The sequence below is a fragment of the Thunnus maccoyii genome, chromosome 10 (genome assembly GCF_910596095.1).
Source record: "Thunnus maccoyii chromosome 10, fThuMac1.1, whole genome shotgun sequence".
Classification (NCBI taxonomy): Eukaryota; Metazoa; Chordata; class Actinopteri; order Scombriformes; family Scombridae; genus Thunnus; species Thunnus maccoyii.
The window spans coordinates 7,566,564-7,584,874 of NC_056542.1; the positions used below are offsets into that span (position 1 = coordinate 7,566,564).

Sequence of the window (18,311 nt, forward strand, 5' to 3'; positions counted from 1 at the left end):
TGATCAGGACCAATTACTTTGCCACATGGTGACATTTCAGCTTTCAGATCTTGTTTGTGCTCTAAAGCCAAAAAGCAAATGACACTGTAGTATTATTACCACTGTTTCTTGATAAAATATCACGTGTTCAGCAGATCTATGCTCTGAAAGATAATGTGGCTTATTTTGTTTCTATAATATGTTTTCTTGCGTCGTTTACGGGCCTCCGTAGCACAAGTGAACGGGGTTGGGGAGAGTTTGGCAAAAGATTTATGTTGCTTTTTATGTTGGTTATTAATAGAGACTGTTAAGGATCAAAGATGTCATAACCTTGTGTTCTTCCTGATGATAAAGTATCTGCTCTTCTGCAGTTTGCACCAGTTTTCTCATGCAATTGTAAGATAATTCTGTAATATCTCAAACTTGTCTTGAACTGGTGGGTCTCTGGTTTGAGTACTTGCTGGTCTATTTATCATCTGTCTGTCTGTAATCACATAATTTTTAATATCATTTTATGAATTCTGCACAATTTTGTTGTCTTAATTAATGCCACAAAAGTGATTACAAATCCTACGTACAGATTGTATAGACTGTAAAAACAAAATGGACAAGTTCAGCATTTTGACTGTTGCCATCTTGGATTTTGGAGACAGAAATGACCATATTTGGAAAAGAGGTTGGAGCTGACCCTAATGCTAGCAGTAGCAGCTAGCTTGGTTAATACAGTACATTTACAGTCTATTGTTAACTGTGATCATGTTAATGCTAATGCTAATTTTGGCTAGCGAAAAACAGGCTTAAAACAAAATGTACTTACTAGATAAACTGAACAGCTGACTCCTCGGAGGATCTTTTAGTACAACTGAACGCTGAACAAGACTTTTTTAGGTGACCAAAATGTTACAATTACCTCTCATGAACTGAAAACATACAGACAGCTACGTCTATACTCCTATTCTGATCTGGGGTTACGATATGTAATGTACGTAACCGATGTTGTCGCTGTGGTAGTGAGTTGTCAGTCACAAGCTAGCCACACCCTAAAGCATACGCTGCTTTATCGTCTATTTTACTCTAAACGGGACCATGATTTACAAAATGAACATCATGCTGTATTGAAAAGGATTTGAAACGAACGATTAAGACCATAAACTCATTATGAAAGTGTTTACTGAGGTAATAAATCAAGTGAGAAGTAGGGTAATTTTCTCATAGACTTCTATACAGTCGGACCTCTCTTTGCAATCAGTGGAGTTGCTCCCTATTGGCCATTAGAAAGAATGCAGGTTTAAGGCACTTCTGCAATGGCTTCACTTTAGAGACCTGTAGCTACCTGCTTGGTGCAGACATTTTTTCAGCTGAAACACAAAACGAACTGTTGTTTTTTAAATTCAAGTGAAAATCAATGATGCTTTCAGTGCTTTGACTTGTACTTTGCAGTGCATTTCAACTGCAAACTATCTGCATACAAAAAATCATTTTGGAGAGATTTCTACCAAATCTTATATCTCCAAATTTCTTGAGTATGTGAGATGAAAACCACAGCTCCAGTTTGACTTTCTATTATCTTACAGTGCAGTGTGATGGACATTAGATTATAGTTATACATATCAATATCAGAGAACAACAGAACAGTCTGTTTATCTTTATATTTAGATGATTCTCCCTCCAGCTTTGCCCTGCTGAAAGTGCCCTTAGGAAAGACACTTAATCCCTCCATGGCTCCAGTATATCTCCTGTGAACGGACCACTGCTGAAAAGATGTTTACAGACCAAGAAAGGCTTTCCTGACAAAAAAAGTTGAAAAAAACGAGTTGCCTTCCCCTCCACCTGAATGCCTTGGTGTCATAACCATGGTGTAATTATACATTAATGGTAATTCTCAGGTATTAATACAGAAAATAGCTAATATTGTGTGTAATACAGAGGACAGGTAGCAAGTTTCTTGCTAGTGGTTATCGTTTTTTGTCAAGCTGGTGTAAATGGCATATATCCGACCCTGTCTTTAACAGTCCCATCAGTAGCAATGGAATCATCTGTGTCAAATATGGTTTAATGCCATTACTTATCTAATTACAATGTGATTACACAAGATGAGAGCTGTGACCCAAAGCATTACTGCATGTGTAAATCAGTTTGGCTGTATGGTGTTATTTTTCAAAGGCACTGAGATACAGAAAAGGATTCATGGGACAAACTGTAATGATACATCCTCTCAGTCTTTGCACATAAACTGTAAACCAGTTTATATGATACAAATCGCTGCAAAGTCATTCCCAGTGAGTGAATATGTTGTTTTGGTAAGTTAGAGGCATATTGTACAGTATGGGAAGTCATTATGTTGTCCAAGATTTGTTTGCCATATTGTCCTTGTTGTAATGTGGGTAACATGAGGAAGATGAGGGGAGGGTGTGTGAATATTCTTTCACTGTGACTTTTCTCAAGAGTGACAAATGACAAGATTTAGGGAATTTGGTGGCCAGCTGTCACATCAGTCAGACGAGCCAGACAAGAAATGGTTATAAATGATTCATTCTTCCTGGGTGTCTGTCGGACGGATGGACTGACAGAAGAACCAAAGTGACTGAGCCATGACTCCCTCACCACCACCCACCTCAATGTGCATGTGTGTGTGTGCATGTGTGTGTGTGTGTGGGTGTGTGTGGGTGGACGGGTGGGTGGGTGGCAGTGCCGCACATTCTGCTCATCCATCTGGTTCACTTGGGGAATGACAGTCCGACATTTGCATTCGAAAGAAAGGAGAAAATGTTAGCAGACTCCATTTGAATTGCTTTCCGCCTGATTCGAACCCCGCTCACATCTCACGTTTTGTGTTTCCTCAAAGCTAAGTAGAGCAAATATTTCACTCACTCACATCACAACAAATAAAACTCTTTCCACTTTGATTTAGTATGATATGAGCGGAGCAGTGACATACGTACTGTGGGCAAATTTCCAAGCCTGTTTCTGCCTCCTGAGGCCCTCTGCATTATGTATATTTCTGCTTGATGTAAACAACAGCTAGCTGGAGAGCTTTTAATGCATTATTCAAGGTTATACTATGAATTAACTCGGTTACAATAAAACGGTCCCTTTAAAGTTCTGCATCAGCAGAGTTACATCACTTCTGGAGAACATTAAAAGGAATCTGAGGATGACTTGTAGTTTGAATAGCATCAAATTGCTTTTGATTCTCTTCACGTTTGTTGTTGAAAAAGAACCAACTGAGGCAGCATCCTTGGAACAGATTTTCAGCGAATTTGTGAGTCCAGCTCGGGGCAACACAAATCTCATTTTGTATTACTTTTTCATTTCCCATATATTTTGCACCTGCCAGGTGGAACTTTTGTTCATGATATGATAATGATGGTGAAGTTTTTATCGTAGTGCCCTGCATACAAATGTGACCTGCCTGCATGGCCTTACAAAACACATGAAATTAATGTAAAGCAGATGCAGGATGCGGTCCATACATCTCTAAATTACACTGCAAAAAGCCCTAAAATTATAGAATAACAGTTTCCTATCTCAGAAACACTATGCCCACTGAAATATTAATACACTACAATTGTTGCATAGCATAGTTACAGTATAATAATTACATACAAGACAAATAAAGATAAAGACTTAATAGTCTGAGATCTTGACTTCATTTTCAAGGTTTTGAGATGAGGTTACACAAAAACATCAAAGTTAGAGAATTGAAAGTCAAGGTCAGATTTGTTGAAAGATATAATTGTTGTTCTAGTGTGTCCATACCAATGCTTTCCTGTTTTCTTTAACCATTTTATTCAGCTCAGTTTCCTTTTTTTTTCCAGGGACCAACACAGACTGTCTTATTTAATTTTGAGCTGTTTTTATGTATTATCCATCTTTAATTGGAGACATTTCATCTCCTTCGGTAGCACATTTTTTCACAAGACAAGAAAATCTAACTGATTGAAAAAGGAAAAACACAAATTGGTATTTGCTGTTGACAGCTTATGAACAAGACCAGGGTGGCCAACTTTCCTTAGCCAAGAAGCTTGTTGACTGTCCACACATTGGCTGAGTTTCCCTGGTTGCTTATCAAGAAATAAATGTACTTCCAGTTGCTTATTACCACGTTGCTCACAGCATGGATGTGTGGTTAGAGTTGAAAAGTCACAGGAAAATAAATTCTCCCAAAGTAAGAAACCCGTAAAGAGTGCTATCATAACTTAATATTGCAAATAGTTCATTGAATTGCAACAAAAGTTGTGTATTTAAAATCAAAACTCTGGTGTCTCTCAGCCAACTGTTTAGCATGCCATTTCTTATAACTTCTGGCAGCTGAAGAGAGGGAAAGTGCTCCTTCCAGACGGAGCCAAATCACTCTTTGGACTGTTGCCAATGTACAGCAGTAGTTCAATAATCATGCAGTAAAACATAGGACTTCCACAGAGCCTACATCTGTATTGTCACAACCCTTACTGAGTTAAATCAATGGCGGGGTTTTGTTTTGTGTTGTGTCTCAACAGGGGTGGAACTGCTCGCTTTGTACAACCACCCGCCGGTCCGAGAGGGCCAGGTGAAGTACTACACTGTCAAGGTGCCGCTGCGAGTTCAGAACTGTGACGAGGGGGTGAAAGGGGTGGAGGCCAACTGGCTGGATCACATGACTCAGCACTTCAACAATGGAGCCTCGCTGATCGATGGTTACTTCCACCTGGGCAATGTGAACGGTAAGGCTGCATGACTCGCTGTTACAGAGTTTTCTCAGGAAGACAATGTGGAATTAAATGTCTCATAATATCCACAAATACTGTGTTTAGGTTACATCTCACATGCAATTAAAAAGCATTTGAATGTACACACAACACAAATAACAGTATAGTTTTATTGTCTTAAATATTACAGAATTGTTCTTCTTTAGATACTCAGATTATTACAATTATTAAAAGTGAAAACAGTTTCCAAACTGCCTCTTTTCTTTCACAGTATTATCAGTAACATTGTCAACATCAGGCAGATGCAAAATTCATGTTTACTTCTGCAAAATAGCAATACCTGAGGCAGGTAATGATGCACCTTGCTCCGTATCCCATTAATTATGCATTAGCTGGCATTCATCTTCCACCAGCCAACAATCAAAACATATTTGAATAACAATTATATGTATGTGACACCGATAATACTTCCTCTGTCTGTGTTAGGAAGTGGTTCAATCATGCATTATTCTGTACTGAAAACAGTGAATAACTGCAGAAGCTGTGGTTATCATAGGTTTGAATTTTAAAATTCCATTAAGCAATATTTTTGATATTAACTTTGAATAAGAAGACAAGATTTTTCTGTAATATGAAAAGGTTAACCAGTAGTGTCAGCCCCACACAAAATCAACACCCAACTCTGCAGCTTTAGGCAGCTTTTAACCTATTTTATCTCATTGTTTTGGTCCAACAGCACTTGCCAACCCCACATACGAAACTATGTGCAGCCAAAATCACTATCTAACCAACATAGATAAGTTGGAAACAGAAGTATATGAGAGGATGGAGAAAAGAGTTCAGCACTTTGCAGTTAAAGAGCCAGATATTTTAGGTCTTTGATCCAGAGTTTATGGATCAAATTAAAGCTAGAAATCCAGTAAATATTGGACTTAACATTTATGAGGTGGCCCAAAACATGACTCTAATGGGATACTGATGTTGCTCTGTGTCTGCTGGATGTCTGAGGAGGCAGTTCTTTCCCGACTTATTAGCCGTAACAAATTGATAAGCCAATGATAAATCGGAGTTGTCTTTCTGTAAATATTTCTGCCCCATTTTCAGTGATCTCCCCGTCATATGAGAAGCGATAGCTCGACGTTTAGAGCATGGCTCTTCCTCTACTACGGTTTTAAGTTTGCAACCATTGCAGTTGTTATTATATTAGACACTAAATTTAACATCAGAATTTGGCTAGTCATCCACAATGGCTTTTTACATCAACTGCATCAGCTGAACACACAGTTAGAACTGGAATTACTGGGTTTTTCCAGTTTTTTAGAAAAAGATGGCACAAATGACAGAAGGATGGTTTCTATTTTCATTAATGTGATCCTGTGTTAGCGATGCCTCAAAAGCTGGAGTTCATGGAGTTGTTTGGTATCCTCTTTTAAACTATTTCCTGTTTGGGTTTTCCTCTTCCATCAGACCCCAGGGGCTCTGTGCTTCACTCTGACACTGGAGGAATAAGCCAGCTAGAGTAAATAAGAGTCATAATTCATTAATCTGGGAAAGTGAACGCCTCAGCAACTCTGAAACACAGATAATTAACCTGATAACAAATGAGTGCCTCCTTGCATATTTTATGTCCTGCGAATGAAGTAATGAAGTGTATTATTATGATTCAATTTTTTTTCTGCTCATTAGGATCCTCTAACATATTTTGCATTTTTCATGCACTGCTAAGATATGCGTCTCGCGAGCAGTGAAATTACTGGATAGGATAGCAAGCAGATCAGCCCCAGAATGAAACTCTCTCTGCCTTCACTGAGTTGTAGGACTGACTTCAACTCACAGTTTAAGCTGAACCACTTTAGAAAACAGGCAACTTTACAGAGGTGAATTCTGTATTTTGTGGATTTTGGTCTTTTGAGAGCTGCTGGCAGTATGCCGTCAAAGCGACATCACATTTGTTGTTAGCAGCTAATTACATCAAACACCCATGCAGCGCAGGGCTTTAGAATCAGTATCCTTTCCTGTCGTCTCCATATTTAGCTTCTTCTTTGAGACGAGTTTCGTGATTCGTGATGAGATGCTTCGCACGATACAGGAAACCATCTCAACCTAATAAACATCAAGGACATGTTTGACAGCAAAACAATACACTAAAGGACATGAGCTGACAGAGACAGACGCATGCAGTTAGGTGGGAGATTGTTGTGTAAGTGACAGCCTTGTTTTGAGGTACGGAGCGACCAGCGTGTTTCAGCTTGTCATGTTCCGACAGATACAGCTGCAGTGTAATGAGTGTAATTGTGCTTTTTTTCTAAGACTGACCTTCTTGCTGCTCTGTTTTTTAAACTTTTTTTTCCTGTTGTACTATTATTGTTTTTACATTAGTGCTTAACCAGAGGAAATGTTGCTGAGCCTGTCTACTAGACTGAAATATCTCAACAACTATTGGATGGATTGTCATGAAATTCCGTACAGACGTTCATGTTCCCCTCAAGATGAATTAATGACTTTGGTGACACCTTAACGTTTCCTCTAAACCAGAATTTTAATTTATCTGATTCTTTGGTTTATGGCTAAATACCTCCAAAACTGATGACATTAACCTCAGCCTCAGCTGTACTTTGTGTTTACTTCTAATTAGCAAATGTTAGCATACTAACATGCTAAACTATAATGGTGAACATGATAAACATTAGACCTGCTAAACATCAGCATGTTAGTATTATCACTGTGAGCATGTTAGCATGATGACATCACTGCTGTGGTTGTTTAGCAATGCTTCGCTTCAGGTTTTGTTATATCCAGGAGTTGCTTTTGACTACTGAGGAGCCTCTGAGGTGCCTGAAGGAAGGGAGAGCATGCTGGTCCTCGTTTGAACCAGAAACTCTCAGCTCAAAATCCTGCAAAACCTGCCTGATTGGAAAGTTTTAAGCAGTTGTAATGCTGTTGTAATCTGAGACAGATTATACATTTCAATTTGGCATCTTTGAAAATACAACAGATCTCCCATCAGTCATCCGGTGTTACATACAAAGAAGGGCTATTTCAGTGCCATCACTGTTGTGCTACACCACTGTGATCTTTGTTAAAGTCAACAGTAACCACGCCCAGTGTACCCAACAATTATTCATAATTGTGCTATTGTTATGCAAAGGACATAATTCAGCCATTGATTGAAATTAATTATCCATGCAGCTCTGAGCTTTTGAAGCAAAAAATTCCAAATAGTAACATAATTTATAATCAACTTGAAAGCACTCAGGGAGCTGCATACCTTAATCATAGGGGGTGAGAGGGTAATGAACAATGTGACTTAGTGGCCAGCGTTCAATATTAATAAGAAACTAGCGATATTGGCATATCAGCGTAGTGATATTTCAGTATATAACCTTCATTTTCATTTATGTGGTTTTATCGCACTGATCTTGATGCTTTCACCTGTCTTATGAAGTTCATCCATTTTTATATTTTTAAAAGATGAGTTAACAAGGATTTATTCTCTTTTTAAAACCTTTTTAATACTTTTTAAACCTAAATACATTTAAGAGATAACACTCCCTTTGCATTTGTTATGAGAGGCGTGAAACTGATAGAAGTTACTAGTAAATTGGACCTTTAATGTTATCCGTCTGTTGTTGACCTAGAGATTATCTCTCTTTTTATAGCATGTACATCAATGTTCATGTTCCTGGCAGTCAGTCGGCGACTCTGGCCTTTTCCTAAATACTGTGCTACCTTTCTATTGTCTCTGACAGTCGGCTGTTTGACATGGTCCAGAGAGATACACACTCACACAAAAAACACACTGTGTCCCCATGCTCCCTCTAAAGATGGGTTTCCATGGTGAAGCTGGATGAGAGAGCATTAGGGGGCATTGTTTGCATACGCATGTGTATATGTGTGTGTGTGTGTGTATGACAGATCGCTCAGACGGTGTGTGAGTCCTGTCTGGTGTGGCAGTCAGTGTTTGCAGTGAGTGGAGAGACTTCGCCTGAGCCACAGGTCGGATATTAGAGCGATATTGAATTTACAGATTCTAAGCTGCACGCAGGCCCCAGTGTCATAAGACATGCATTAAAGATTCATACACACTGTGGCACTGCCTGCAAACTGGAACACACATACTGTAGGTCTACATGCATCCACATATACCTACAAATACAATCATTTACACACACCTACACACAAAATACACATATGTTCACACTACCTCCCTGGAGAGGAGTGTTTCCCGAAGAATTGACCGTAGTGTTGTTGGAAGGGAGTTTGCCGTCGATATTGTATAGCTATCTCCAGAGCCACGGTGAGGATTTTTTAGCCTGGTTGTGAGACTTTGAGCTATTCATATGCATGACAGTCAGCCCTCACTGGTTTCTAAATTTGGGAAACAGAGGGAGGAAAAGAGGGTGAGATAGAAAGAGAGAGAGAGAGAGAGATACTGAGAATATGAAAATCACATAAGGTGTTTTTTTTTTCTTCTTCTTCTGTGAAAATAAATTCTAGCAAGGGAAAAGATGTGCAAGCGTTTCTCTGAGACAAAAGTTGTCGAGGGGTGGAATTAGAACACGGAGCCCTGTGATGTTTGTGCATCTGTGTGTGTATATCTGTGTGCATATTGAGAGGATGCATTTCTATGCGGCTGCAGTAATACGTATATACGTTTTGACAGCACAGCATGTCTCCTCCACCGGTGACAAGACAGGTTCTGCCAGTGTGTTCACTTAGCACTGGTAGTTGCATGCAATTCAGTGTTTTGGGGGCATATGAGCAAATGGAAAATAATAATAATATAAAAATGATAATCCTTGTTTATAGTGCACTTTTCAAAATGCATGTTACAGATTGTTAGAGCAAATTAAAATAGACAAATTATGAGATTTTATAATAAAACAGATAAAACAAATTCTAGTGATGTAAGATGGAAGAAAAGAAAATTAAAAATACACCTAATAGACAATCAACTAAAATCAGGAAAAGCTCTGAGATAAAAATGTGTTTTAAGAAGAGATTTTAAAGATGTTACTGGTTCAGCCAACCTGATTTCCTCTGGCAGGTCGTTCCAGAGCCTCGGGGCCCTGACTGCAAATACTCTGTCCCCTCTAGTTGTCAGCCAGATCTCTGGATCAGGTAAAAGTCCGCCCGAGGATGTCAGACTACTATACATACAGACTCGTGTAGTACTACAATGTCAGAAATATAGCAGGGACAGAGGCTACAAAGAGCCTTAAAAGTAATCAGTAACATCTTAAAATCAGTTCTAAAAAAATGAACTCATGTGGTCAAAATGAAAGCTTTCAACAGCTCGGAGCATTTTGTTTGTTGTGAAAATATGAGCCAACGAACAACAGGAATCCCTGTGTGTTAGTGACGAACACAAACTTATTAAAATAGAAAAATTCACAGTTGGAGGGCTCAAGTGAGAGCTAATCAGGAACTTCTCAGTGAACTGTAAGAGAAAAGTCTCTCATGATTACTGGGATCATTCCTTTATTATACACCAGTACCAGAGCAAGTGTACGTAAGGATTTGACACCACAGATGTTACAGATGCTGAAGTTCCATGTTTTTACCCTGAAAGACAGTCCTCTGTGTCTAGTGAAGGAAATGACTGCTCCCACTGAAGCTTTAGTCACAAAATTATATTTAATGTGTGGAAAAAAGCCTTATGTGTGTAATTGACTTGGATACAACCGGACAAATCCCTTCCACAGCTGAAAGAAAGCAAATGTGTTACCCGACTCCAAAGTGTATTTAATGTATGAGTGAACACCACTGGCCTCCATGTCAGCAAATAACAGTAAACACACCAGCTGAGCATTATGTCTGTGCTCATATAAGTGCATTAGAGCTACAACGATTAGTCTGTTAATTGATTATTTGCCAACTTTTAAATAAATCGCCAACTATTTTGATAATCAATTCATTGTTTTGAGTCATTTTTTAAGAAAAAAAGACAAAATTCTCTGATTCCAGCTTCTCAAATGTGAATATTTTCCAGTTTCTTTAGTCTTCTATGATAATAAACTGAATATCTTCAGGTGATGGACTGTCGGTCGTGACAAAAGAAGAGATTTGTGCTCTGAGAAAGAGTGATTGTTCACCATTTTCTGACATTTTATGGGCCAAAGAACTAATTGATTAATCGAGAAAATAACTGACAGATTGATCGATAATCAAAATAAGCATTAGCTGCAGCTCTGAAGTGCATATCAGTTGTAATTTAAATAGATATCAATGAATAATAATATAGATTAACAATTCCGAGTTGTACCTTCAATTACATGCATGCCCACCTGGAGATTTTACCCCCCGTGTCCTCTGTATTCACACCAAAGCAAATGGACTATACATTTGCAAAAACACCCCCTGGCATCCAATCACCATGCTGTCCATCCTCTGTTCCTTCATCGCCAGCTGTAGTCTGCCCGGTAACCCACAGGTACCAGCCTGCCAGCTGCCAAACCTTTGGCTCCGCCGGGAAGAGCCACAGCCAATCCACACACATTATACACCCTCGCCTCTTTCTCTCCTTCTCACTGTCCCTCTATCTGGATGTCCACTTGTCCTGTTTGAAATATAGATAAGCTGTCAGCGGCCTGTCTCCAGCTCTCTGGGGCAGCGCCTGGCACACATGTTTAAATCATGTCAGCAGACATGACTCGGGGCAGGGTCACTTTCCCGCTCGGCAGCGGTTAGCTGGACTTGAACACACATACACTGATCTGTGGAAACAAATGGACTTGTGAACACAAAAATGCATATGTTTGTTTGTTTTTTATTTTAATCCACTAAATTAAATTGGAGTGTAACTTTAAGGTGACAATCTACAATATTGTGATATTAGTAAATGTCTACTTTACTGCTCTTTCTTAATGATTCAACCAGGGAAAAGGGTTCATATTCCACTAAAAATGTATCTTTTGAGTAATCAATACTCTCAGACTGTAGCCTTGAAAGATGCCTTTGAAAAGTTTTACTCATTTGCAAAGGACAGGAGTCACATCAAAAAACATAAAAATGTCCACAGAAACTTCTCATACCACTCCAGCATAATCCACTTCTAATCCATATGTTCAAAATTCTTTAAGTAATTGTTACTTTGCCAATAAACTGCTAAATATGTTTACTTTTTTAAAATTTTTGATACTCAAAAGAGAAATTTTCTCATGTCAGGTCAGTCCTCAGGAGCAAAAGTTTGAGTTTCCCCCCTTCACTGTGAATTACTTTGGGTTTCAAGATAAAGTGCTGTATAAATATAATCCATTATTGTAAATGCAATCCATTATTATTATTATTATTATTATTATTAAAAGAACACCACAATTTACCACCAGAGACATTGCCAAAAAATTAAGACTATAAATAATGCCACTTTATCATAACATGACAGAGGCTCAGGGGAGTTGAGGGCATTTAAGGACACAGAGAGAATCACCTCTGCTTCTCGCTCTGTTAGACGACCGAGTCTGCAGACTGAATATATTGACTTTTATTCTTGCACATATACAACAGCATAAAATACTGAACCAATAAATGCAACATGATTTGGCAAAATACAAATAAATTAAATAACAATAAGAAACATACAAAATGAAGAGAAGTGTTCAACAATCAGAAGACAATAATCCTTTCAAAACAAAGAAATTTATGAAAGAAAATACAATTAAAATGTTTATTTTGTAATATAGAGATAATTTACACTGGACACATGCAAATACCTGATGATATTGCTTCGGAGAGTGTCTTCAGTGTGTTCGGTTTCATGTTGGTGAGACACAAAATGGACTTCATAGTTTGTTCCACTTTGTTATTGTTTTCTTGACCGTTTTCAGATGTTTGCTATACAGTATTAACCTGATGTTACACAGAACCATCTGAGAAAACGTCCTTGTAAACTCCACTTTCAAAAAATACTTAGCAGGTGATTGGATGAACTATCTGTCTATCACCGTCTTACCTGGAGAGGCAGGTGGATTCGCGAGATCACAAGATCACGTCCTCACAGGACGCTGACTGGTCCAAACCTCCGGCGGTTCAGACACGAGCACGAATCTTGAAGCCTGACAAGATGGATTCCCTTAAATTCTGCGTGATATGAAGTTAGCAGACATTTGAAACTTCTTTAAATGATGTAATCCATTACAGTGAACATCAAGTTGTCCAAATTATATTATCATTGCATGGTAATTCAGTTAAAATTGCATTAGTCTCCTAATCCATATCCTGTGCATTTGTTAATCACTTGTAAAGCACTTAGAATTGCATTTGATTTGTATGAAAGGTGCTATATAAATAAAGTTTTGATTGATTTATTGATATGATGGATTACACAACAAGTTTCAAGAGTCTTTAAAGTCATTTTCATATGAATGGAAACCAATGGCTGCATGAAACAAGAGAAAATACAGTCAATAATCTACCATGCAAATCACAAATATGATCCTTTAATCAGTGAATTAATTGTAGATTGAGGAAATAAAAGAATGAAGAAGGTACCAGTGTTGTAAACGTGTAAACGTGCAAAATGTTGCTGGAGCCAGACTGACTTTGCAGGGGTAGTTGACGCACAGATGCACACGGCTTCATTGGAAGCACTTCTTGTGTACTCTCTCTCTCTGGTGTTTGCTTGTGAGCTAGAAATCGATGTACAACAGCAGGTTTGCGAGCATGTCCATGAATATTAGGAACAAACAGCTTCCAAACTGACTGGGTATGTGGAGCCAAAGACCTCACATCTACACTCAAAAAATCCCCACGCATCAAGCACTACTACAAACTCCACCCTAAGTTTCAGTCTCTGTATGTCAGCGTTGTCTACACCCACCGGGAGTCTGTTGTTGATCCTCTCCTCTGTCATATTGGTGCTGATTTCAGCTGCTGCGTGTCACCGGGTGTCACTTGCTGTCACCCTGCCTCTCCAGCTTTCTGACTTTCCCCCCCTCCATTTGCTTCGGTGTCTTTCAGTCTCAGCGCTGTCACTCCCTGTTTTTAGTACGACTGTATTTGCATGCCTCACCCTGCGACCTTGAGTTTGTGAGTCACCAGGGGATGGAGAACAATTTTACCGAGCGCGCACAGTGGTTTTTGCAAGTGTAAACAACTTATTCTCAGTCGGCCTGCTGGCTGCTCTGCTCAGCACTCAGTCAATAGGCGCAAGATAATGTTTATTCGTGCACGCAACCGGTGCATTCCCTTGGCAGACTCGACGCCTCCAGCAACCGACTCCTTCTCCTCCACCTCCCTCGTTCTCTCTCTCTCTCTCCTTCTCCCCTCTGCTGAGCGTCTGTCTGCATTATCACCAGAGACAGGCTGCTCCCTGTAGAGGAACGAGTCAGAAACCCCGTGTCAATCTCACCTGAGTGATCCCTGTCGCGCTAGCAGGTAACCGATGGTGGGCCTCGGCGACTCACCTCTTCCAAAAAGGCTTCTTTCCAATTATACGCCAAGCGGGGAGGGCTGACGAATGAGTCGGAGGAGCTTTTGGATTAGCGGAGGGGGGGGTGATGGAGGGAGTGGAGGAAGAGAAAAGGCAAAGAAGAGGAAGAAGAGAAAAGATGGGGTGAACAACGACAATGTCTGTATTTGAGAGAGCCAGTAGATGTCTGAGAGATGTCTTCAATTGAGCGTGCTGTGGTCCTAAATGGGTTTTCAGGGAGGGGGAAATAAAAGAGCCTGTCATCCCTCCACTCTATCTCTCCCTCTGTCTTGCTCACTCACTCTTTCTCTTTCTATCTTCCTCTCCCTCCTTCTCTCCATGGTCTCTCGAGCCGCCTCTCCTCCCCCTATTATTAGGGCCCAGTAATGAAATGTGGAGTGTCTTGTATTGGTGCCTGGGCCCCGGCAAACTGTATTAGTGTGTAAATGGTGTGGAAGTAATGAGAAAGCACTCAGGCCAGTCGGGAAGACTGGACCATGGGGCGTGTATTGTGTCCGTGCGTGTGTGTGTGTGTGTGTGCCTGTGTGTAATGTGCATGTGCATCAAATGAATAACAAGAGACGTTGGGTGGAGAGGGGTCCTGGCTCGTGGGGCTGGTGTTTCCGTCTGAGATGCCAATCCTGCAATTGTTAACCTCCAAAAGAAGAGAAGCTTAGAAAATCTATTTGGTCAGCAACACACAATCTCACTAGTGGCCTAAAGCATCAACGTCAATGTCTTTATGTGGCTCACTTAATTCAAGTCTTTTTAAGGTGAATTATGCGGGCTTAGCAAAAGGATTTATGCTTTAATGCCTCACGGACTGACTTCATTAAATGAACGGCTACATTTCGCCATCACCAAAAATCTGTCCATCTTTTTTAAAGCAGTGGTTCTTCGGTGCTGATCCTCAAGACACAGAGCACTGCTGATTTTAAATCCTATCAGCTACTGCATACACCTTTCTTCCCAGCTGTAATTAGCCTCTGTTTAGCTTTCCAGCATGAAAACCAGCAGGGCTCTGGCTCCTGAAAACCACTGATGTAGCACATAATGTCTCCTCTTCTTTTTTAAGATCCCAGAAGGGGAATACCTGCTCCTTTCTTTTACACTGTCTCCCTGCATAATGTATAAGTGCACATTGCTCATACAAATGGCCCACACCACTGGCTATGTAATAAAGGCTTGTGTGAGAATGTGGCTGAGTGATATCATTCCATTTCCTCTGGCCTGGAGGGTCTGGAGGAGCAGAAGAGACAAGACAGACACGCTCCATCTTGTAAATACTCTTTTCATGGCTGGGTTTTTTTTTCCTTCTTCCTTGCAGATTTGCTGCCTAAGTCGGTGGAAAGTGTCTTCATCTTCCAGGAGGCGAGCGAAAGCGAGCCGAACGTGGCCACCCCGATATATGACGCCATCGTAGTAGAGCAGTGGACCGTTATTGATGTGAGTAGAGAGATTTTTCTTTTTGTCACAGTTCCACAGGCTTTGTACTCTCTGCTACTAGTAGAGAGGAAAAGTTGTGAAGCTTTGGGATTTTGGGGGGGATGGCACATCATGATACACGTGGCAACTTGTATTTAAAAAAAAACATACTTAGAGTAGGTGGTGGGCAATAATTCAACATTATCATTTATCGCCTCTGAATAAAATCGGTTTGTGATGATATGATCATACTGTGTTATCATTTTTCAAAATTCTGTTGTTCATATAAACATTGTCAAAGTTCTAAAACATGAGATGAACGTATGTAAATATACTTCCTGCAAGTCAAAATCCCAAACTTTAGCCTGCTCTGAACGCTTCATTCGCAAAGTTACCTTCTTCCCCATCAATCTGACATCAGATCATTCATGCATGCCAACAAACAGATGTCCCGTGTGTAGCCTTTGTTGCTAAAGTTGTTCCATGGGTTGTTCATGTTGTCCACTCATATGTTTCGGATCGGATTCGGGCTTGAACAAGTATGGATGTATTTGAGAACTTTACATTCCAAGTAAAGAACGAGAGAAAGAAGTGAAATCCTACTACTAGTGTTTTGTTTACGCAGCCTCCAGTGCAGCTGGAAGTCTACCAAGGGGCAAATACCAGACCTAAAGAGCTGCATAAAGGGCCAATATAAGATAAACAAGGAGTTTTTAACTGTAAAAAATCATGCAAAAAATATACCAGTAAAGCCACATAATATAAATAGACCTGGAAATGCGCATATATCCCCTTTAAATGTGCAGAGTCTCATGTAAGGCAGAACACAGTTTGATGTCTGATGTATTTTACATGTGATTTTTCAAACATTTGCCATATTGAGATACACAGACGGGTTGCAAATTAAAGCTTAAACCTGAATAAATGATTGGAGATGCTTCCATACCAGGCATGAAGGGCCACAGAATGATCCAATCATACACTATGACCTTTGCATTCACCAGATCTCTACCCATGTGGACGCTGAGTTACATGGAAGCTGTTCTAGAGGCCCGACACCTTACTAAGACACTTGTTTTTATCTGTAATTTGTCACCTATCTGTGTTTAAATATTGAAAAAATATTCAATATATTTCATCTACATTGCCCTGCCCTATTTCGAGCACAAATCCTCTTAAATAGTCTGATCCTTTAGTATTAAAATCACTCAGATACACGCCCTACCACCCCTTCCTCGCTCTTCAGCCAACCTTTCCCCCCAACAACCCCAAAAGCAAATCTGGCAAATCTCAATTTATGGGACATGTGTCGCGGTCCCTTGTCTTATCAGGAGCAAACAAGCCCTTATCTTCCCGCCGATTAGCGTCTCTCCTCGGCACAAGTTCGAAGTTGAAAATTGATTTCTGTCTAGAGTTGAAAGGTTTGTGGCCATTTCGCTGCCTTTCATCTGTACGTACGTGTGAGTTTGTTGGTGTGTATACATGTTTGTGCATGTGTCTGTATGCGCATGTGTCTGTGTCCATTACGTGTGTGTGAATTAGTTTTTTTTTTTTGTGTGTGTCTGTATGTGTTTGCAGATGCTATCTCTATAATTGAATTCAGACTTTTTGTGGCCTTGTGGCTGTCCAAGTGTGAAAGGAGACTTTTGTCCTCGCAAATGTGTCTCTGTGATAGTCCAGTCCAGCACTGATGGTCTCATCCGCCAATAAAAAGACTCCTGCAGTTGTCTGGCAGCAACAGTAGAGCTTCTCCTCCTCTGAGAGGAATGGTAATACTGTTACAGCTTAATGGATTTTGAGGCTTCTTCAGAAATGTCAACAGTAAACGATGCCGAACCGACACCCAGTGTTCCAGGAGATCCAATCAACTCTTCCACTGGGACTTTATCAAAAAACGGTTTCACCCGAGCGATCTTCACCATGCCGAATCAGATTGACAACACGCTCTTTCACAAAGGGCGATCAGGGCCTCACATCATCCCCATTCATTGTGATAACTGCCTAAAATTGATATGCAAAGTATCCTCACAGCTCATTATTGTTTCAGTGCTAGGATAATTACAATGAAAAGGCAGAATATTGATTGCGGGTGTTCTTTTTCATCTTCATATACAGTACGTCATCTTCTCTCTCGAAGTGTTTTACTCTTAGAAATTTTTATACAATTTAATTTATTTTATACAAAAGTCTGACAGGTGGTTGGATTTATGAAGCTCAGAGAAGACGAGGAAAACAAGCTGTTTCATTGAAGGCATGCAATCATTTATATTGTCATCAAGCGTGAGTGTATCTTCTCAAGGACAGTGTCAGTTCATCAGTGAAGGTGAAAAAAATAAGTGTAAAAAATAATTGTTCCATTTATACAAAAGTTACAACTAATTAGAGGATTTGAATGTGAAAAATACAGAGCTTCTAACGGCATCAGATCTACAGGTGTTCACAAAGCAGCAGAGATGTGATGAGCTGCAGTACACAGCGGTTATATCAGAATAATACTGAATACTGATGCATTACACTGTTTATAATGCTGATATATCCTCTAAATTAAGAGACAAGTTACAGGTGTAATACTAGCTGCGCGTTCTGATTGAAATCATTGCTATTGACGATTTCAGATCAACTGTGTGACATGCATTACATGTTTCAACACATACACATCAGTCTACACTAAAACACAATTTCAATCATTGCGCACAGTTTGGATAAAAATATATATATATAATCCAAAACTAACCTTGCCGACAATTAAGACCTGACAGCACCATATAAAATTACTAGAATACCTTCTTATTATTAGGTAATTTATTCAG

At 39.7% G+C, this 18,311-nt stretch overlaps 1 protein-coding gene across 2 annotated transcripts in view; it reads left to right on the top strand.

Moving 5' to 3' along the window:
• The window catches only part of LOC121906116 (raftlin-like), a 105,803-nt gene that overhangs the window by 65,398 nt on the left and 22,094 nt on the right, over positions 1-18,311 (top strand). For both annotated transcript variants that reach the window (XM_042424791.1, XM_042424790.1), the window contains exons 6-7: positions 4,479-4,682; positions 15,404-15,522. In XM_042424791.1, the coding sequence (XP_042280725.1) occupies positions 4,479-4,682; positions 15,404-15,522 (323 nt within the window). The remainder of the gene's footprint in view (positions 1-4,478; positions 4,683-15,403; positions 15,523-18,311) is intronic.